This window comes from Notamacropus eugenii, chromosome 2, assembly GCF_028372415.1.
Source record: "Notamacropus eugenii isolate mMacEug1 chromosome 2, mMacEug1.pri_v2, whole genome shotgun sequence".
NCBI classification, from domain to species: domain Eukaryota; kingdom Metazoa; phylum Chordata; class Mammalia; order Diprotodontia; family Macropodidae; genus Notamacropus; species Notamacropus eugenii.
This window is the reverse complement of record NC_092873.1, coordinates 241,434,723-241,458,111: the sequence shown is the minus strand read 5'-3', so window position 1 is coordinate 241,458,111 and position 23,389 is coordinate 241,434,723. Positions and strand designations below refer to the sequence as shown.

The 23,389-nt window shown below is 34.7% G+C and overlaps 1 protein-coding gene across 3 annotated transcripts in view; it reads right to left on the bottom strand.

Moving 5' to 3' along the window:
* Positions 1–895: 895 nt before the first annotated feature.
* Positions 896–23,389, bottom strand: part of TAB2 (TGF-beta activated kinase 1 (MAP3K7) binding protein 2) — a 125,337-nt gene continuing 102,843 nt past the window's right edge. For 2 of the 3 annotated variants that reach the window (XM_072643673.1, XM_072643675.1), the window contains 5 exons: positions 16,313–16,393; positions 9,380–9,540; positions 9,086–9,179; positions 8,090–8,170; positions 896–2,987 (listed from right to left, as the gene is read on the bottom strand). In XM_072643673.1, coding sequence (XP_072499774.1) covers positions 2,845–2,987; positions 8,090–8,170; positions 9,086–9,179; positions 9,380–9,540; positions 16,313–16,393 — 560 coding nt within the window. In that variant the 3' untranslated portion in view covers positions 896–2,844. The remainder of the gene's footprint in view (positions 2,988–8,089; positions 8,171–9,085; positions 9,180–9,379; positions 9,541–16,312; positions 16,394–23,389) is intronic. The other variant, XM_072643674.1, reaches the window with a different exon arrangement.

Genomic DNA, 23,389 nt, shown 5'->3' with positions numbered 1-23,389 from the left:
AAACAACAGAACCAAAGAATAGTGATGAGAAACAAAAAGGCTCCAAACTTTCCATCTCAGGTTTACACTATTATATTCCACTTTAATTCAATAATTTGCAAGTAGTCTAAAGACCATCAACATATGCTGGCATAACCCGCCCTCATTGCAGGATGTGTTTCTTTCCTACTGTATTTCAAGATAGATTTACCCAGTGCTTTTTCCAGTTCTATTAATAATGTGCTTTCTTTTATCACCATCTTAGAGAAATGTTTATTTTATTTCTGTTCTCAAAGTCAAGAAAGGGATTCACAATTTTTGCAAAGTCTAAAATTGAAAGTTATCTCCACTGAAATTTAAGTGATCTGAAACCACTTATAGGATCTTAAGATCTATTTAATCCCCCTCCTTTTACAGCTGAGAAAACCGAGACGCAGAGGTGCAAAGTCACTTTTCTAAGGCTAGAAAGAGGCAGGAACAGCAACTGCCCAAATTGGGATGTGAGCCTAGGCCTCCTCCTACCACGCCCAGTGCTCTCTCTACTATACCACACTGTTTTTCACTTACTTTCATCACAGAAGTGAGCCTCTAAAATGGGAGAGAAATACAAGGAGCTGGATAAATTAAGGCTCCCTCCACAAACCATTGAAAAAGAGACTTACTTAAGTTCACTCTCTGAGCTCCTTTGAAAGATAAACAACAAATAGTTTTACAATCTTCTTTTTCACCTGTTGTGGAGAAAACTGGGCAAATGGTCTGATAAAAAATAATTTAAGAGAATTAAACATTCTAACACCACAATATGGAATTTGTGCATTTCGATTTCTTTTCCTGGTTCAAATGCTTATTTAATGTTCCAATGAAGTACACTTACCCACTGTTCTACAGGGTTAAAAACAAGTCACAAAATTCAACATTAGAATATAACTTTTTTTAATTTTTATAAATAACTTATCTGTTACAAAGACAGTTTGCCCCTCTAAATCACAAAACCATCAACTCAAGATATCCAAATTAGGTTTTATTAATAAAACAGGTAAAAACTGATTTATCAATCTTCACATAGAACTGCAGATGAAGCTGAAAAAAAAAAACAAGGCCTCATTTTAAAAACAAAATGCATCAAATGCAAGTGCTTTGGTTCTTCTGCCTAATTACTTGGGATTGTCATATTTCTTCCCATCTACAAAATGCAAAGCCCTCAAAGTCAAGGCTTGTGCATTCACTTAGACTGCTTGTAATAATCCTGTTCCATTTTAAAATGTCCACTCGCAAATGTTTACTGTGCGTGACAGTGTACTTTGTCTCTTGCCTTTTGCTACATTTTTGTACTTCCTTTAGCCTCATCCTAAGTGCTGCTACAGAATTCCTTCCATGTTGTCCTTTATAAATGCATACTGTCATTCCTTTTGCTTGATTTCATTCAATTACATACATTCCTGATCATGAGTAGTTTTTCCTTATTGAAAAAAAAAATCAAAATAAAGAGATGCTTGAGGTTTGCTTCAGTGTTCACGTCTGCTTGTTGGCTTTTCCTTTTCCAGCTTTTCTTCTGTTTTCCTAAATATGGCTAACCTTATTTTATAAATATGTGATATTGCCACCAAGTCAGGTTTAGAAACTGACTGCCCAAACAGTAAAATATTTAAAGTTCTCTCAAAAAAAAATGTGTGTGTGTGTGTGTGTGTGTGTGTATTTGTGTGATGCAGTTGCTGGTTTTGATATTGTGTGTACTTCCTCAATAAATATCTCTTGAAAGTTCTGCAACACCCCAGGCGGATGAAGCAAGCTTATTCTCGTTGCTCTCTTGGTAGGTTGAAGAGAATCTGTTGTTTTAAGTTGTCTTGTGAAGGACAAAACACCGTAGAGTCACCCACTATAAAAATTCATTGTACAGAGTGAACTAAATGCATAAATCTTCCCATGTTTCCTCCATTTTTACCATGCTGCATCTGTAGGTCTTCACAGTACAGCATTTGCAAGGGCAAGGCACAGAATGAGTTAAGTTAATCTTGTGCATAGTTTCATTTCATTAATGCTCTTTTTTATTTTAAGGCATTGCTTCTCTCAGATAAAGCTTTAAAAAAAAAGGACATGATCGTGCTTAATCACTAAAGGGGAAAAAGAAAGTTAACAAAAAAGACTATTACACTATACATAGAGAAATATGAGAAAATAATAAAGAAAAGAAGTCACTTAAAGCAGGCTCTAGAGCTATGTACAGTAAGAAAAAGCAAGGGTATGTCACCATTTGTCCTCGACAGACAATGCACACTGTTTCCCTTCTCATATTTAGACATGACTGGACTGATGCTAACTTCACAGAGTAGAGATGTTTTCAGGGAAGACAAAGACAAGGCCAAGAGTACCACAGAATTGTCAAGTTCTTCCCCTATTCATTGGCACTAAGTGGCAGCAAACAGTTTTAAATAGTTAAATCTTATTCCTTTTAAATTTTTTCCCATCTATGTAGTGTTTCACTGAAAGCTTTAAAAAACAAAAAAAAGCTACCATTCTATTACTTTCCCCTGTCAAAATTCAGTAGTGACATAGGGGAACACCCAGGTATAGAACACGAGAGTTAACCTTAATGGGATATTGGTAATACTGTACATGGTCTAGGCAGCTGGCAACCAAGTCTTTCAGTAGATTACCTTTCATGTGATGAATTTCAACTGCCTGCAACACAACACTGAGGTATTATTATCTCTGTGGGCTGCCATTTAACATAAGCAAAACACCATCTTGTCACACCTTCAATTTTGCAAAATCCTATGTATCAATGAAACATTTTTTCCCCAATGACAGAACAGTTCCTTGAAAATCTGTTACAGTTTTTTTAGAGAGGATATTGGGCCTTGTGGCTCAGAAATGCCTTGGCATCTCACACTGTTCACAACGGATTAAGGCTGGATGATTCAAAAAGGTACAGGCAGTACAATTCCATTGAGCTCCCTCATCTTCCTCTGTGTCTTGAGATTTTGGTGTTTTGGCAATGGGTCTTTGATCTGCAAGAAGCCAAAATATTTTTAGTTAGAAATCAAGACTAGAAAGGAAAGAAAAAAAAATCACAAGGTCTGTTAAAATATTGGATAATTTTAATATAATGTTATTTATCATATAGCATCAAGTAATAGGTTAATCAAGTTTAACCACTGCCTCACACTGTGACATCCCACCCTTTCCATTCCCTTGCTCCTATGTGTGTGTAACTATGGGGGAGGAGGTAGGGATGCAAGGCATCCTCCTCTGCCACCTCCAACTTATAACAGGAGAAAAGAGATACAGAGAAGCGAATTGGATCTGGAGCAAGTTTTGGTAACAATGCTACACACCCTGTACCTCACTCCTTAGTTCTATTGTGCTTATATGGTGGTGGTGAAAAAGATTCTTAATACTGACACTACAGCTTCTGCAATGGGCTTCTGTTACAAAGCTAAAATGTGTGCACGTCACTGAAGTTCAGTTCCATTTCCTACTGGAGTAGCATAACTTGTCCCTATATTCTGAACATTTTGTTTCCTCCCTATATTGTCTTAAAAATGTGACTCAATCCACTGCCTGGCAGGTGGGAGACTCAAAAGGAAGAGAGACATACATTGTCAAACATGGTCAATGAATCGATTTATTTTGCTGGGTTATGGATATTTTTTTTTTTGTATTAGAGAAAGAGACTAGAAATAATTATCCCAAAAGATAGAAAGAAAAAAAGGATCATTGAAAAAAAATTTTTATTTTAAAAAGCAGAGAACATAAGGTTCAAAAAGAGAAAGCCAAATGGGACAGCTTTGAAATTGGTATGCTAAATCTGTTATCTTTAAAAATGCAAGCTGTACATAATAGAGGTTTGTGGTTTTACATATGATCCTCTTTAGTCTTCTCTGCTCACACTTGTTGCTGATTGTCAAGTTCAGAATAACTTTAAAATAAAATACTAAAAATTTACAAAGAAAATGTAAGCCTCAAGTGATACATTTTCTATCATTTTGATTTTCTTTAAAAATGAAAATCAACAAAAAAGGCATTTCTGAAATGGTTGTAAATTAAATATTATAAAGATGAGGCCTGGAGTAAAGAAAGTGGTACAAAAATTCTTCTATTATCTTGTTTTGTTCCTATCAAAGTATCCATTTGGGATACTGTGTGTTGGGAAGAGCCACCACCACAAGAAGTGCCTTTCTCCTCTCGTCTTCTCCATGTCTACTGGGCCACTTGACATGTCACAGGGTTTGAAGGAGACAGAAATCTACCAGGTCTTACCATCTGCCCTACAGCTGAACTTTCTTTTATGTGTTGTCTCCTTCAAATAGAAAATGAGCTTTTTGAAAGCAGAAACCATTTTATTAATTTATTTAACCACTGCCAAAATTCATTTAGAGGTTAGTAAAAATAAAGATATAACTTTTCTTTCCCCATGCAGGTTTCATGGACTCTTGAAATTTATCCACTAATTTCTTGGGGGTGGGGTGAGAGAGGAACTCCTATGACTCCAGGTTAAGAAGCCCTTACATGAAGTTATTTGTATATAAAAATGCAAATAAAGGGGAAATAATAGGATGATGACTTTCAAGTGTGCTCAATATATAGCAAAATAAAGATTTTTCTTCTAATGTAAGATGAATATAGATTTTCCTCTTATAGGAAGACAGCAGGACTAAATGCAATACATTGTGCCTAGAATAACTGAGTTTTATGTAAAGGCAAAGACATCATTATCAATACATTCTGAAATGAAGTATCAGCTAAATCAAGGAGAAAATGCAAGGTGTATTATGTAACTGAGATCAGGTTGCTACATATAACCTAAGTTGATATTAACTCTCTGAAAATAGTTTGAAGAAGCAAAATTAATTTCATGAGTAAAAAGAAAACTAACTTTGAGAGCAATGATGGTTTAAATGTGTCTTAAAGCAAAGGCTTAATTTTTCTTTTTAGTTTTCATTCACATAAAACAAGTTATTCCATTTCTAATGAAAATATATAATATATATGATATACATGATACATAAATAAAATGTAATATATATGCTTACATGTATAAAATACATAATATATAAGTTGGTGTGCTTTTGTAATAGAGCTTCATATAAGTAAAGATCTTTCTACAGTGAAGAAATTCTGTTAAGTTTAATATAGAAAAATACTTTTTATTAGGATAGGCATGGCTACTTTAAAAAATCTAACAGAATTTAAGTTTTATTAATAAATAACAATATGTTTTTCATAGATGAGACATACTTTATTCATAATAACAATCAATAACCATTAGGTCTTGTACTGCAAGAATGTCATTCTGATACCTAAATGTTACAATTTTCTGAGGTTGCTTCTCTCTTTTTTTTTTGTCTCCATGACAATTATATTTCGGCTCTACTGAACAATGCTGAAGGCTAGGCTTGTTTGCATTCTTGGTTATGTATATTAGAATGTACCTGAGAATCAAACGCCTCCTGAGGTTTTGTTCGAGGTGACCATGTATATGAAAGTTTACAAATTCTTAATGTCCTTAGTCTCAACTACCCCAGACTGCTGAGGTTACACTGAAGCATGGCCATTTAATATTTTTCTATAAAGCATTCAAATATTATTTAAACTGGCTCAGGGAGAGAGCACAGCATAGCATGAAGTTTTATAGTCTTTTTTTCAGCTAAGTAGGTAATGGACAGTTAAAAGCTGACTAAAGTTTGTCTATAGATTATCATATGCCATAATAAGAAATCTGACTGGCACATGAGGTATATTTTTCCCTCAACTATGCCATTCCATGAATGAAGAAGTATTATTTCCTAAGGTTTAAATCTGAAGAATAAAGGAAAAGACATGAAAATAATATCTAGTATTTAGGGCAGATCTGATTTAGGGTAAAGATAAGAGACAATAAAGATATTTATTTTATATTATCAAATACCACAAGGCTCAATTTAATAACCAGGTAGCTCTCATATAAGGTCTATCGGTATATAGGATAAACAAGAATTTTTTTCACTAAGAGTAAACTGCTAATACTTTGCTCAAATACAAAATCAATTTTCAATATGGTCAAGTTCAGAACTATCACAAGCTATGTTAATCTGTGTTCCATTACTTTAAAAAAGAATATATTTTTCTAGAATATTAACACTGATGATTTATGCTAGACAGTCTGAGTTAATTTGACAAAGAAATAATAGCGTATTTATAGAATGTAATAGAAAACATGCAAGGGGAAAAAAAATAAAGTTTTAGCCAAAAGGAGTACCTATTGAGAAAAAAAAGAACTACAATGTAATTCAAAATGTGGTAAAATACAAACTTTTGAATTCTCATGAATAATGAAAAAATTTAGATTCCAGAAAATGAGTTGTTTTTTTAATTTCCCAGTAGTCATAAGAAGCACCTTGTGACTGTATTCTCTTTCATGACACACAATTCTCCACTTAAGGCACAACAGAAAATGCTATGCTAATTCATAGCCGAACCAATATTGGCAGAAATAATTTTGCATATTTCAATACTAGATTCACTATTGGAAACTCACAAGGTTTTTAGTTTCTGTTCATGAAACTTAATAGGTTTTAGCTTCGGTGGAATAAAATACTTAAAGATGACTCTAAAACCATTAGAAAACAGCTTCCTTCTTCAAGGATAAGTTTTGAAGTCAATTTTGCTGCCTCAACTTCACCTGCATATAAAAGCAAGGACATTGTTTATTTATGGATGAGTTCAAGTAAAGCAGTTTACTGTCCCAACTAGTCATTTTCAGGATAAATGTGGAAAATGGCAATCTACTTTTAACTGTCAGTTAATTTGCTTCTATTATTTTCATTCTTTATTATTTTTATTCTCCCCAATGGGAAAACCAAATATTTTTATGTAATAAAGTACTCCTTGTTTTAGGCTATGATTTTAAGTCACAGGTTTCTTATTTTACCACTCCCATACCTGCATTCTTTTCTTTGCTCTCCTTTTCCTTTCATTCTATTATCACTGGAATTCATGTCATGTCATCACGCTCATCTAAACTGACATGGATTTTTTTAGGGTATATATAATTAAGCTTTATTTCTAAATGCTTGCTCTGGCTTTAACCATTTATTGCTTTTCTGCTGTCATTCAAACAAAAGCTTTTCACTCATTGGCCGTTGCTATGTAATTCTATGTTGCTATATAATTCAAAAATTCTTAACATACATATTTATCTTTTAAGAAAATTTTCATTGTAGATGACTACTTTTTGTGTGGGTGCATATGTATGCCCTGAATCTTCAGAATCGACTATTAATTGTGGGATTCCTTTCCAGTGGATACCAATCAGCATTTATAAAGCCCTAATATAGGATAAGAGAATTTATAGTTGTAAGGTGACCTAGAATCAACCAATTTCCTCATTTTATGGCTAAGAAACACTGAAGATCAGAGAAAGGGAAGCTTCTTGACCACCAGCATAGAGGCAGCAAGAAGCTGAGCTGGAATCCAAACTCTGGGACCCCGACTTTAGATTAACTTTTGCCACTAGGCCAGGCCACGATTAGTTAACCAAATATTTCTTTTCAGTTTAAATTTTCCTAAAAAGGATAACTTATTTGTCACGTCAATAAAATCGTAATGATGCTGATGAATAAGCCAGTGGTCTGCCTCACTTTAACACATATTCCTGAGAAGTGTGTATAAGTCAAATCACATTTTAAATATATTTTGGGTGCTCACCATTTAATGGAACCAATGAATCCTTTAAAAATACAAATAAGCATTCCTAATTTAATTTAAATAATTAGATTTTAAAAAACTTACCCAAACTTGGGAAATGAAGACACTACTGATGTGATATTTCAGAACCCAAACTTTTGCAACTGGTGAATTATCTATTAAGACTTAATACTTGGGTAATACATAGTAAAAACTAAATGCATGCAAAAGTTAAAAAATATGTGGTTAGTTGTATTGTAACACAACTCTGAAAAAAATTTCCCCAAATCTAAAACAATAGGAAAAATCCTTTTAATGAATTTACCAGTAATGGAAATAGATTAAAGAATATGGTGCTCAACTGATGTGCTCCTAGAGTAGATGTTAAAAATAATATAGGATTTAAAAATTTTACTTTTTCAAGGTAAGACATTTTTTCACTTACCTTTGGGCTTTGGTGGCACGGGACCTACAAATCCAATATTGTCATAAAAGTTATGAATTGCGCTGGGATTAAAATGTGGTCCTGAAACAAAAGATAGGTTTTTTAAAGCTCAAAAATATATATTTTAAAATATTCTTTCTAATAATCATCAAAACATGAATACTGGTAATCTTTTTCACTGATTTCAAATTACAGTCAACTCTCAGTGAGTTTACTCTTAATTTTGAATCAATGGTAAATAATGAGAAGACCCTTTAAGCAATGAGGTAAGAGTAGCAGAATTGGAAATAATCTGGAGCTCCATCTCTAGAACCTGCTTTAAAGATGACATTTGAAACTCCAACTGTATTGACTTCCTCTCCTTCCAGAACTTTTCTTTCTTCTCTAACTGTAAGTTTAAGCTTACACAGGGCTAAATGAAATTATAAACAAAATTATTCTATATAATATCTGTTGTTTATTCTGAGAACATGTAGAAAACACATAGTAAATAGAAGGAAAAGTGTACACGATAGAATTATACATTTATTATATTATAAAGATATTTTATTTTTATTTATTCCCTTCTCTCTTTTAATGTCAAAATTCTGACTGAAGTAGGGGCCTTTGTCTTATCCCTTCAATAGCAAGGGCTTTGAATGGTAAAAGAGAGAAGAGGCAAAAATAAATAAATGCTTCAATATTCAGTAAAAATACCTTTGAAAATGTATTTCTTTTTTTTACTAATTCTTCAAATGTTAAAAAACAATGTACCAGAATAATCTTGTCTTTTTATGAAATAGATAAATAAAATTTGACCTCTGACCATACAGAGGTATTTTCTGGCAAGTTGAAAAGATAGTGGAAATGCTAATTTTCCTTAAAGAAGTACTCTAGTAAATAATAAAAAATTTAGATGGTAGGATTATGAAATACAAATGATTTTTTTTAGCAACAAGAAAAAAGCAAATTAATGAAAAGTATTTCAGACAATTATATACTGAGTCAATACTTTACCTCTAGCTTGAAAAAGATCAATTTCTTTGGTTAGACAGTCAATGTCAATCTGCAGTTGTCTATTACAACTTCTTAACTGCTGCATTTCGTCAAGCTGAAAAATAATTCCATGTAAGATAGATCTCTGTTTAATTTTCAAATACTATTCAAAATAAGTTAGTCTGGGGAAAAGGGAAGTCCAACGGAAGGTAGGAAACATGAAAACAAAGGTTTTAATTGTAGATTTTTTTAATGAAAGGGCACCTGGTATTATGCTAAAATATACAGATAACAGAAGTTATGAATTAAACTTACTGAAGGAATTTGGGATATAGAATTCGATCTTTTTAGGCGCCTTTGCGTTAGGTTATTCTCCATTTCATTGACTTCAGATTTTAGTTTATCCAGCTTTTTCTTTTGAATCTCAAGTTCTCGTTGAAGCCGTTCCATCCTGGCCTTTTGGTGTACCAGTAAAGCTGCAATATATCATTAGTAAACATAAGGTCCTATCCATATGATTTAATTACTTACTAAATTAATATTTGAAAAACCTTGGAAAATTTTGGAAGCAGAAAAAAGAAATCAGCATTTTTGAAAAATAATAAGATTTCTTTAATGATTCCAAAATCTGCTTTATTACAACAGACATTTTAAATGCCAACAATATTTTAATCATCTGAAGTAAAAAATGTCTCACTTTATTAAAATAAAGCAAATATTGGCCACTTTGATCAACAGTTTTAGATCTGCATGATACAATACTGACTCCTGGTTCTTCAAATCTAAGGATGAATATGATCATTTAGGTAAGTCAAATACTCTGTAAATTTTTCACACTGAAATCAATCTAATAACCATTTAAGCACCTACTATGTGCCAAGTGCTAAACTAGACCTGGAAGAGAAGGGCAAAAGACAAGAAAACAATATGCCTTCAATATAATTGATTCCTGAATATATTAGGTCTGGTCCAATTCTACCAAAATACTCATTCTGGGACACTATTATTACTCTGAGTTAACCACTTAACCATCGACTTCAGTTTTCTCTTTCTTAAAAAGGAGTAGGCAAGAGGGGAAAGATTTGGATTAAGTGTAGCAGTTCTCTTTTAGCTCTAATAGTCAATGGTCCAATGAAACAATAAACCAATAACTTTCTTGAACATTTTATTTTTTCCTCAAGTATATATGTAAAAATGATTTAAAAAAATGATTTTCTAAAATTTTGAGTTCCAAATTCTCTCATTCCCTTCCTTCCTTGCCCTCTCCCAGAGTCAGTAAGCAATTAATATAGGTTATACATGTGTAATCATGCAAAACATACTTCCATAAAATTAATTTAAGGGAATAATCAACTACTATTCTGGTCACTGAAGAATACCATATAGTATATTATGGAACCTAGATTATTAACTGGGGTTTGACCTGGGGTGGCACAAAAGCAACTAAGAAAATGCTCAATGGGCTCCATAGCTCAGCTTGGTGAGCTCTGGAAGCAAGGTAGTACAGGGACTAGAGTGATGGGCTAGGAGTCAGGAAAACCTAAGTTCAAATCCAGCCTTTGATACTTAATACCTGAATGAACAAGGACAAGTGGAGATAATATAGAACCTATTTTGCAGTGTTTTTATGAGAATTAAGTAAGATATCTGTTAAAAAAAGTTTAGCATAGGCCCTGGCACATAGTGGATACCGTACATACACATATATCTCCACTGCTGACCAAAGGATCAGACACTAACATAGTAAATTTACAGATTTAAATTTCCTTCTGCTTTTTCTTTCCTTATCCCAAAAAAGAACTGACCTTATTTGGAAGATTTATTACCTTAAAAAAGAAGTATAGATTCTGCTAGCTATTAGACTAATGAAGGAAAAAGAAAGGAAAAAAAGAGCAAGAAAGGATACGTAGAAGAAACACTCACCTTCCGTTCTCACCTCTAAATCCTTCATCCTCAAAATATAAATTTAGCTATAGGCCAGTCAAATCACAAAAAAGGTTTAAAACTGCTTTTAAGAAAAGTTACAATTCAGACTATTTAAATAAAATTGTATCTACTAAATATCATGCACAGACCAAGTGAATAATGTACTATGTTTAATTTTGATGTGACTGATTTTTCCAAACAGAATTTTTAAAGTTTCTATCTCTGATATCCTTGATGGGGAAAAGTTGGCCGTTGGGTATTCTAGTTAAAAGGCAGTAATTCTAGTTAAAAGTGCCGCCGGTCACCTGTCTGAAAGAGTAAATTGCTGGGAGATACTGAAACTGCTTGCAAGCAGGAGTAAGAGTGATGTTCTAGGTGGGCATGTTTGATTCAGAGAATCCTGGAAAAGTCATGGAACCAAAGTTGCAAAAGGCACAGTTTTTGGTCCAAATTAATATAAGACCAGAAGGAATATTTCGAAATGTTAAGGTTAAAACTTTAGCTCAAGCTCTTATACAGAAGGATTTCTCAAAATGGGTGTTAGAAAGATTAGCGATATGTCCCTTAAGAGTTATTTGGAGGTGAAGAATGCTCAGGGAGCTCTTATGCGATTTATCATTTCTGTCCTCTCAAAAGCCTTCATCACCATTTTTGCCTTTTCATATCCATGACAAAAATGTTAGCCTTTCATCACTAGCCAGTGAGCTAGCAAATAAAGGGGGAAAATGCTCTGAACATCGGAAGAGCATTCAATATTTAATGGGGAGGGAATGTGAAGGCTAATAAAGGGGGGAGTAAAAAAGGCAGAAGGAAGGAAAGGAGAAAGTGAAGTGGGAGGAGAGAGAACTAAACTATAAGGACATTGCCACTAACTTCTCTATTCCATTACTTCCAAAGTGGAGTGGTATGTGCTGTGTGAAGTACAGGCATGTGTGGGAGAACACACTTTTTAAGGATTGATGTAAGAAGTAGGAGAACAAGCATTAGGCTAGCTCACAGAGTAGGGGATGCAAGGGCAGTAGGGTTGTGGTGTCATTGACCTTACCGGTAAGAAATTAAACTACTTTCACTTCTTTGCTTGAGAAAAAAATATATAATTTAGAAGAGAAATAAATTACAATGGTCCTTTTTCTGGAATGAACATTTTACAGAACAAAATTGTTACTATAGGCCAGTATTTAGACACAATAAAGCAATATAATCTCACTAAAAGAAGCAAAATGTAATCAGTTAAGTCTTTCCCATGGGAAGTAGATGGGTGAAGGCTAAAGATAGTTATGCAAAGTTTGCTACAGTTTGACTTCCTCATCGTCTAACAGAGTGGCTTAAGAACAATATAGTGAGTATATATGTATTTACCTGGGAAAGGTGTTGTACTTATACACATCTATCACCATAAACTAAAGTTGTCTAACACACTTGAATCCAACGCCTACAAATATTTAGATTGATTTCAATGAGAATAGGATGGGCTACAAAGGCCCCACAATATAAGCCAGAAACAAGGAGAACAACAACAAAAGATATAGTAAGGAGGTAGCTATTTAATAAGATTGTGATGGTATACATGCAACTTTGCTGTAATAGCATTTTGTCCACACAGTAAAACCTCATAAATCTGGCAACTATTAATCTGGACTTCATGATGGTCAGCACGTAGTACATTTTCTATGAAAAAAAGTGCATGTTATTCAAATTAACAGTGTATAAATGGGATCTTCTGGGGACTATCTAGTCAGAGGAATAATTACAATAAAAATTAAAGACCTACAATCTTCCCACTGAAACATGGTACAGTAGAAACAGTGCTGGAATTTAGAGTAAGAAGATCTAGATTCCAAAAGATTCTGCTACTAACTACTTGTGTAACCCTTGTAGTCAATCAACAAGCATTTAAATACCTATCTTCCATAAGTAGATACAAAGTACAGACAGGGAAACAAAATAATTGTTATGCAGAGTAGAAGGATTGGAGAGAGGAGAGACTTGAGGCAGAGAGATCAAAAAAGAGGCTAGTGGAATAATTCAAGGAAGAGGCAATGAGAAAAAGATGGTAGCTGTGTGAACAGAATAAGAGTGACTGTTTAAGTGAAGAATTGACAAGATGTGGCAGTTGACTGGTTATGGAAGTGAGGAAGACTTGGAGAGTTGAGGGTGGCTCTGAGGTACTGAGCCTGAGGTGTTCAAAGGATGGTGTACCCTTGAATGAAATGGGGAAACTGTAAAAGGGCAGGTTTTAAGGGGAAAATAATGAGTATTATTTTGGAATGTCTATAGGACATACAGTCCAAAATGTCCAATGGGCAATTGGTGATGTGGGGTTTGGACCTCAGGAGAAACACTAGGGCTCAATACAAAGTTCTCAGAACCATCTGCACAGAGATGACTGAACCTTGGAGCTGATGAAATCGGAGAGAAATGGGATGAGGGCCCTAGTCACCAAAGAGGACAAAGGAATAGTCAGGAAGGTCGGAGGAGACAAAAGAGGAATGTCACTAAACTCAGAGAAAGTGATCAGCAATGTCAAATGCAAGGTGAAAACAAGGCCTAAAAAAAGCACTGTATCTGGGGCAATCGGGGGTGAGAAGTAAGAAGAGTTAAGTGGAGGCAAGAAATAGGTAGGGTTTATTTTTTCCTAGGATTATGGCTGTGAAAGGATGAAAAGATAGGGAATGATAACTTAGAGGCTTGTTGGGTCAAGTGAAAGTTTTTTGGGGAATGGAGGAGACCTTGGAGAATGAGAAAATGAAGATTTAAGAAAGTGGGCAGAAGTCAATCTAGGTCTCAGATGTTTCTGTAAAATCAGAGGGTTGGTCTAGATCAGGCATGTCAAACTCAAATAGAAGCAAGAGCTTCACCATACATAAAAAGATCCCAAAGATGCATATTGATTTAAAAAACCTTGTTTTGCTAAACATTTCCCTATTACATTTTAATCAGGTGTGAGCCTACAATTATTGCTGGCAGAATACCCGGCTTGTGTTTGACACCTCTGATCCAAATGCCTCTAAAATCATTTCCAATTCTAAATCCGCATTCTTAACTTTTCACTCAGAATTATTAAGATGGTACAAAGCTTTCATTTCTCTCTAATAGCATTTTTTAGTTGACACTGGGGAAGGAAAAACTTTTTTTTTTTTAAAGTTTATGGACAATAAACTCCTCTAAAAAGACAGTGAGAATGTCATACTCAATTTTGTATTTCTTGTAACTACTGTCTTTCTCAAGGTACTTGATCAATATTTACTGAATAAAGATGAATAGGCAATAAGAATTTTCAATCCTCTGTTATAAAAATGCAGCATTGAAAAGTACCTAAGTATTTGTGGTTTAACAGTTCCTTGAACATTAATGTGTTTTTAAAGTGATTTATGGGGAATTTATATGTATTTTAAAACCTGACAATCAGGTCACAAGTGACGGTGACTTAATGAGTTTTTGTTAAATTTAGTTCTACCATAGAAATAACCCAAGGTACATATTAACGTTCATACAGCATAATAAAATCTTTTAGCCAAGAAAACTTGGATTATGCTAATTTGCTTTTAGTGGGATAACAAAAGAAAAGAAGATTGAGGGAAATGGAAACATATTCTATTGTCAGATTTACAATAATCTGAACCCCAAATGGAATTTTAGTGAGATAAGCATGATTTGTTTACACATCCATTTTTTGGCAATTAAAATTGCCCAGATTCTGATCAATTTAAGTACCTTTAAGAGGCACTAATAAAAACAACTATAAATGTTTTCTAAAGAGAACAATTTTTTGAGCAATTTGGCAAACTATTTAGTCCTCTAGGATCATAGATCTAAGGACAAAAGAGAATTCAGAGGCCATCAAGTCCAATCCCTTCATTTTACAATTGAGCAATCTGAATCCCAAGGAATTACATGATGTGTTCAATACTGACCCATCACCTCCTCCCCCACACCTCTTCCCTGGCAACCATCAGAGGAGGGATTTATAGTTAGAGCCCCTGATTTCAGTCAACGTTCATTCTACTCTATCAGGTAATTCAGGCATATTTTCTAATTTATCTTTATTTAGGCATGGAAAAGCTTAATTAAAATGTTAATAATATCAAATTCTGTAGTGGCTCTAAGAGGATTAATAGAGAAAGACAGTATGCTAGTAACATTTCCTGTTTTTCCTTTAGATACCACAAAGTAAGTACATTGGAGGGTTGGGGAGGGAGTGTGTGTGGTGTGGTATTGTGTTCAATACAAGTGAATTTTCCGTTACAACTTTCTACGGCTATCAGGTTTAAAAGGCAACATTTTCTAAAGGAAATCAGTACATTCTTCTCTCTCCCACCTAGAGTTGGTGATCAGTCTCAAACCAAAAATACCCCAACCAAACAACAACAAAAAAACAAAAACAAAGCAACCTGGTCACAATGCCTTGCTTTGCTTTCTTATTTGCAGATAGATATGGATAGTAGGCGAAGTGCTTATTTTATGAGTTTTTAAAAACACCATTAGCATACTGTTAGCACATAGTAGGCACTTAAAACATTTGATGAAGTTAACATTATTTACATTTAAATAATTAACAGAGATCTTTTTTACTGAATAGTCTAAAAAGAACCTTTAGTCAGAAACTATGTTTAATAATATTTTAATAATAAAATATTTTAAATATATTTAAATGTACTACATATGTATATACTACATGTATATTATAATATACTATATTTAAAAAGTAAAAAATGAATTTCTTTAAAACAAACGAACACTATTATTCAGAATAGTGTAATAATTATACTTTACTGCATAGGATTAATTCTCTCAAAATGTGTGATTTCAACCATGCTTTAATGGCAACATACCAAGATAAGGATCTATAAAAGATACTTTTAATAAATTCATATATATAGTGTGGACATGTTTCAAAAAATAGTCAGAAAATGTGATATTGGAGACTTAATTTTATGTTCTTTTGGAAAACATAATTTCTTTGTATTTTATTACTGCGGTTATTTTCAGCCAAGTTAAGTGGAAAACAAGAGTTCTGATTTTTCAGTAGATAAATTAATGATAACAAGGAAGAATCAAAGTCAAAAAAATCCTTACTACTCCTCATTCTCTTCTATTCTCTCCATCTTTTTTTAAAGATACATATTAATAGTTTATCACTTTCTTCTCACTGTAACTGTCATATATTCAATATTATATCAAGAATATTGCTCAATACCAGAAAGACAATTCCAAATAGAACTTTGAATAATAAAATGAACATATACATACAAATATTGAAATATGGTGTAATTCTGAGAACCAATACATATATAACATATTCTTCCTCTGCAAAACATTTACCTGCCATGGAAAGATTCTCTATTAAGGTGTGTAATGGAGAATTCCTTTTTGATAGAGGATTTGATTTAGTCTTCTGATTTCCTAGTTGGTGATAAAATTTTAAAGAGAGTTCATTCTACTATTTCCCACAATATGAAATTAATTCCACATAAAAGTAAACTGTAAGAAAATATTCTTTGGCAGGTAGCACCTGTTAAACCACAGGTAGCATGGGTATCTTGTCTCAATGGAAAAAATTACAAATCCATTGACAATAATCTGACTCACTAGTGATGAGTTATGTTTTCCTTAAAAGATTCACCATCACGAGGCAGAACCAAGATGGTAGAGTAGAAAGACACATATACTCCAGCCCTTCCCCCACAGCCCACAAATTACCTGTCAAAAATGACTCTCAACAAATCCAGAGCAGCAGAAGCCACAGAAAAACACAGCAAAAGAGGTTTCCAGCCAAAGGTAACCTAGAAGGCTGACAGGAAAGGTTTATCTCACGGGACACTGAGCAGAGTGGAGCACAATCCTTGCCACGAAGCACTGGGAGGACCAGGACCTGAAGAGACCTCCAAGGGCAGAATTCCCAGCAGGGAGGGTCCCAGATCCCTCAACCTACAAGTAACAAAGAAAGTTCCAAAGGTCCCAGCTGGGTGAAAGAGAACGGGGTTACAACAGCACGGGGTTACAGCAGCAGCAGAGGTGGTGGCAGGCAGCTATGGTGGCCAAGGAAGCAGCCTGAGTCCACATTCCAGGTAGCTCAGCTTAAAGCCTCTGGTGGAATTGAGCAGCTGATGTGAACCTCCACTCTCAGTGGCAGCCCTGCCCCCACCCAAAGCCCCAGGGAATTCAGCAGCTGATCTGAATTTCAGCCTTGTACTGGGGAGAGGAGAAGCACTAGGACCCTCATCTTGACAAAAGATTCAGATCAAGTAACTGACTGGGAAAATGCCCAAAAAAGGGAAAAAAAATAAGACCATATAAGGCTACTTTCTTGGTGAACAGGTATTTCCATCCTTTCAGATGAGGAAATGACAAGGCATACTGTCAGAAGAAGTCAAGTCCTCTGCCTCCAGTACCCCCAAAATGAATATGAAATGGGCTCAGGCCACAAAAGAGCTTGAAAGGCATGTCAGCAGCCTGCTAAAGGAGAAACAAAAAAAATGCTGAGGAAAATAACACCTTTAAAAAGAGGCTAACTCATTTGGAAAAAGAGGTCCAAAAAGCCAATGAGAAGGAGGCTTTAGAAAGCAGAATTGGCCAAATGGAAAAGGAGGCTCAAAAGCTCACTGAACAAAGAACACAGAAAGAAAGAACAGAGTTCTTTAAAAGAGAGAATCGAGTTCAGGGAAGCTAATGACTATGAGATAAACCAAGCAGTTAGAAAACAAAACCAAAAGTTTGAAAAAATAGAAGATAATGTGAAACATCTCATAGGAAAAACAACTGACCTGGAAAATAAGTCCAAGAGAGACAATTTAAAAATTATGGGACTACCTGAAAGCCATGATAAAAAAAAAGAGCCTAGACATTATCTTCCATGAAATTATCAAGGAACGCTGCCCTGATATTCTAGAACCAGAGGCAAAATAAATATTGAAAGAATCCACTGATCACCCACTGAAAGAGACCTGAAAAGAGAAACTCCTAGGAATACTATGGCCAAATTTCAGAGTTCTCAGGTCAAGGAGAAAATACTGAAAGCAGCTAGAAAGAAACAATTTGAGTATTGTGAAAATACAATCAGGATAACACAGGATCTGGCAGCTTCTACATTAAGGGATCAAAGGGTTGGAATAGGATATTCCAGAAGTCAAAGGAACTGGAATTAAAACCAAGAATCACCTACCCAGCAAAACTGAGTATAATACTTCAAGGGAATAAATGGTCATTCAATGATATAGAAGACTTTCAAGCATTCATGATGAAAAGACCAGAACTGAACAGAAAATCTGACTTTCAAACAAAAGAATCAAGAGAAGCATGAAAAGGTAAATAGGAAAGAGAAATCATAAAAGACTTTTTAAAGCTGAACTGTTTAACAGTCCTACATGGAAAGATAATATTTGTAACTCTTGAGTCTTTTCTCGGTATTTGGGTAGGTGAAGGGATTACATACACAAATACACACACACACAGAGTACAGGTTGAGTTGAATCAGAAGAGATGATATCCATAGAAAAATAATAAAATAAAAATTAAGGGGTGAGGGAGGAAAATACTGGGAGGAGAAAGGGAGAAATGGAATGGGGCAGGCTCTAACTCAAAAAAGAGATAAGAAAAATCCTGTTCAATGGAGGAGAAAAGGGAGAAGATGAAAGGGGAAAAGTGAAGCTTACTCTCTTTACATATGGCTTAAGGAAGGAATAATAACATGCTTACTAAATTTGGTATGAAAATCTATCTTACACTACAGGAAAGCAGGGGAGAAGGGGATAAGTGGGGTGTGAGGGAGATGATAGAAGGGAGGGCAAATGGGAGAAGGGAGTTAACTAGAAGTAATCACTTTTGGGAAGGGACAAGGTCAAATGAGAGAATAAAAAAAGGGGGGGGACAGGGTAGGATAGAGGGCAATATAGTTAGTATTACACAACATGATTATTATGGAAGTCTTTTGCAAAATGACACATGTATAGCCTGTATTGAGTTGCCTGCCTTCTCAGTGGGGATGGGTAGGGAAGGAGGGAGGGATAGAAGTTGGAATTCAAAGTATTAGAAACGAATGTTGAGAATTATTATTGCATATAACAGGGAAAAAAGAAACACAGGTAATGGGGTATAGAAACTTATTTTGCCCCACAAGAAAAGAGAGAAGATGAGGATAAGAGAAGGGTGGGGTGTGATAGAAGGGAGGGCACACTGAGGGAAGGGGTAATCAGAATACAAGGTATTATGGGCACTGGGGAGGGGAGAGATAGGGAGAAAAATTGGAACTTAAAATTTTGTGGAAATGAATGTTGAAATCTAAAAATGAAAAAAAGATTCAACATCACGCAAATCTTCTTCTGTTAAACTGAAATTATTAACGAACGTTCATTTTTTTCTTCTAGTTGGCACTCATTCTTGCTGAGGATTCTTGTGTTCCTACAAGACTCAGTTTTAATTTTTTTCCTGGTTTTTACTCTGGTACTACAACTGATGATAGCAAAGCCCTAACACTATTACTAATTAACTTCCACTACCCTAACTTCGCCCCCCACCTACTGCAGTAAAGTATCAAATAATCTATCTTTAAAAACTTGTGTTATACTTAATTATACTTTATTGTATGGGGCTAATTCTTCCAAAATGTGTGAATTCAAGTACATTTTAATGACAACATACCAAGAAAAGGATCTATAAAAGATACTCTTAATAAACTCAAGCATAAAACAATATAGTATGGAGGACATGTTTCAAAGAATAGTCAGAAAATCTGATAATGGGGATTTCATTTTATGTTCTTTTGGAAAACAACATGAAATGCCTCTGTCATAGCAATCAAGGTTTCAAGCATTATAAGAAAATGAAGGTAAATCTATTTGCCATCTTCCAGCTCTCAAACAAGAAAATCAAGAAAAAGTTTTTCCTCTGATTTCTCTCCATACTCCATTGAAACAGCAAGTTTCCACAACTCTAGGAATATCATTTTTACCAATGGAGTCAGACTGCCCTACAATCTAATAATTTCCTACACTAACAGTGTAAGAAATTCAATGCTTCCCTAGGGGTTGTATATTGCCTTAGAAAAAAAATCACAATTTAATGTTATGTTTCCTTGTACTACATTTTAGTTTATTATGTTAAATAATTCCCAACTACATTTTATGGGAGGATTCACTGGCCATAGTTCATGGATTACATGTTTGACACCTCTGGCTTATACCATAAAAATTAGTTTGTGGGAGTTCAAAAGATAAAGCAATTCTTTGCTAAAATAATGATCAATTTTTTAATTTAATTAATTTATTTAACTTTTAACATTCATTTTTCACAAAATTTTGGGTTCCAAATTTTCTCCCCATTTGTCCCCTCCCCCCACCCCAAAACACCGAGCATTCTAATTGCCCCTATCACCAATCTGCCCTCTCTTCCATCATCCCTACCTTCCCTTGTCCTCTTCTTCTCTTTTGTCCTGTAGGGCCATATAACTTTCTATACCCCTTTACCTGTATTTCTTATTTCCTAGTAGCAAGAACAGTACTGGACAGTTGTTCCTAAAACGTTGAGTTCCAACTCCTCTTCATCCCTCCCTCCCCACCCATTCCCTTAATGATCAATTTTTATTTGAATTCCACTAGGGAACTGTTTTTTGCACAAAAAGCTCAAAGGGTTGCAGGCCAGGAGAAGAGAACCTATGCTATCTAGTTGTCTCTTAAAGGTCCTTATTCCCTAACTCACACAGGCAAGAACTGCACTGTTACCTGAATTTGGTCAGCAGTGACAAAAAAGCTCAGTCAGGAGACAAGCTGAGTATATATCTGAAGCACTAATGCACCTCTAAATCCATAGTAGGAACAACTGGCTGGGATTGTATCACCTGTCTGCTCCTTTTCCTGTGACACCCCCCTGCCCCCACCAAACAGCTTACAGCTTGAAACTTAATTTGTAAGAAAGTCCTTGGGCCAGGTAGGTGGTGAAGTGGATATAGCACTGGCCCTGGAATCAGGAGGATTTGAGTTCAATCCAGACTGAGACACTTGGAATTTACTAGCTGTGTGATCCTGGGCAAGTCACTTAACCCCAATGCCTCAAACAATCAAAAACAAAAAAGTCCTAAACTAAATATTGCCTCAATTATTTTGCTCTCTTTTTCTTGACTATCTCTTAAATGCATTTTGATGTGTAGATGCATACACATATCTCTACCAATAAATTCTATACTATGATAATGAAATCAATTTCATTTTAAATAGTAATTTTCAAGCAAGTCAACAACTGCTTAATTTGGCAGACAAAATCTGAAGAATTGTTAGATCTAGAGTCTAATTAAATTTGCCATTAACTGATGTGTAACTGCTGTTTAAGTCATAATTCTTTTGTAAATGAGAGTTAGCATGGAAAAGTAGAAATAGAACTGGATAAGGAAGTCCAGAAGTCTGGTTTCTAGTACTAGTTATCACTAAACAGCTAAATGATTTAAAGTGACTCATTTAATTTCTCTGGGAATCAGCTTCCATATCTATAAATGGGGTTGGCCTGTATGATTTCATAGCTCTTCTCCTCCCCATCCCCGCCCCCGATCCCACCCCAGGTTCTAAAATTCAATTTCTATAAGAGCAAACATGTTAAAAGAATAACAAAGGTTTGGAATAGTGAAGTAGGAGTAGGACCAAAATCATCAAGTGGCTGTTCAGTTGTTTTCAGACACATCTGACTCTTTATGACTTCATTTGGGTTTTTCTAGGCTTAGATACTGGAGTGGTTTGCCACTTCCTTCTCCAGCTAAGTTTACAGAAGAGGAAACTGAGGCAAAAAAGGTTAAGTTACTTGCCCAGGATCACATAGCTAGGAAGCGTCTGAGACCCAGATTTGAACTCCAGGCCCAGAACTCCATCTACTGTGCCATCTAGCTGCCCCAAAATAATCATGTTCTCCTAACTTCATCTGTTTTGAAGTTTATTTTAAAGAAAGTATCAGAAAATAGGGGAAAAATATATGTATAGAATAGCTAACATTTGAAACATTTTAAGGTTTGCAAAATGCTTTACAAAAATCTCATTTGATCCTCATGAGAGGGAGGTGCTATTATTAACCTCATTGTACTGATGTGGAAACTCAAGCAGGCAGAGGTTAAATGACTCCCTCAGGTTTCCTCACCAGTAAATGCCTGGGACTGGACTTGAACTCAAATCTCTGACTCCAGATCCAGTACTCTGTCCACTATCACCTAGCTGCCCTTAAATAACATGGCATGCCCTACAGCAATGAGACTTAGTATTTTTTTGTTTCTATGTTCACAAAAGACTGGTGTCTACTTAAGAATCATTTGCCAAAACAAAAGAAAAAATATTCTGATACATGTGTGCTTGAGTAAAAAAAAATTCTAGTTTGGAAAAAGGTGAAAATTTTAAGGAGATAAATGAAATTAGTCATGAGATACTTAAACCCATGGATTCCTGGGGGTTAGGAGGGGATAAATATTTCTGGTGTGACTATCTGTCACAAAGTACTGGAAAATGAGTAAACAGGTCTCACTGAGCACAATCCCTACTGTAAAACTCACAAAATCTGAAAATATAGCCAGACCTTTCCAGCAAACTTACCAGAGAATCATGACAACTCAGGGCAGATAAATGGTTACAGAGCAAGCAAGGTATGGAGCAAGGTCATCACATAATTCTAACTACAATTACCTTTATGGAAATGAAAAGTTTCATTCCTTTTTGCTGCCAAATTGGTACCTTGCATTAAAATGAAAGCAAACAGACACACTTTTCTTCTTTCTTCATCTCTTAAAGTGATACAGTTCATATTAAGGATTGAAGGCACAGGCAGATATGTGTAGAAAATGTACAATGTCTGTTTTGTTTTTAAAAAGTTTCACAGCAAACATAGTAACACAGGATCAATACTCTGCCCTAAGTTAATAAAGAAATAATTTGCCACTAGGATAACAATACTGTGTATCAGTAGATTAAAATAAAAGTAGAGTTTGTTCTTGTCTGTCTTTTATTACTAAACAGGACAAGTTAGCGAACAATTAAAGTAATTTTAAAGCTGAGAACTCTAATTATCCTAGAAATTTAACTTCTTAAATATCATACTTAATAAGGAAAAAAAATCCTATGATGAAAAAAGTAAATAGACCCATTCCTTGATAACTTCTCTAAACATTGTTATAACAGAAGGTGGATGAAACCACAATCTCTTTCCCATTTTGAGTGTTGGTTGCAAATAAAGAATTTCACAGCAATTTTATACAAAAAACCGAACAACTACAGGTTATCATGAAACAGTAAAACTTCTCCTCGGACATGCTGCAAACAGAATGAAAATAAAATTGGTTCTTCTCAAGCTGTTATTACTTATGTCATCTGAACTTCATGACAGAGATTATTATATATAAAAATTCAAATGACTGGTCTCATAGATCCAGGGACAGGA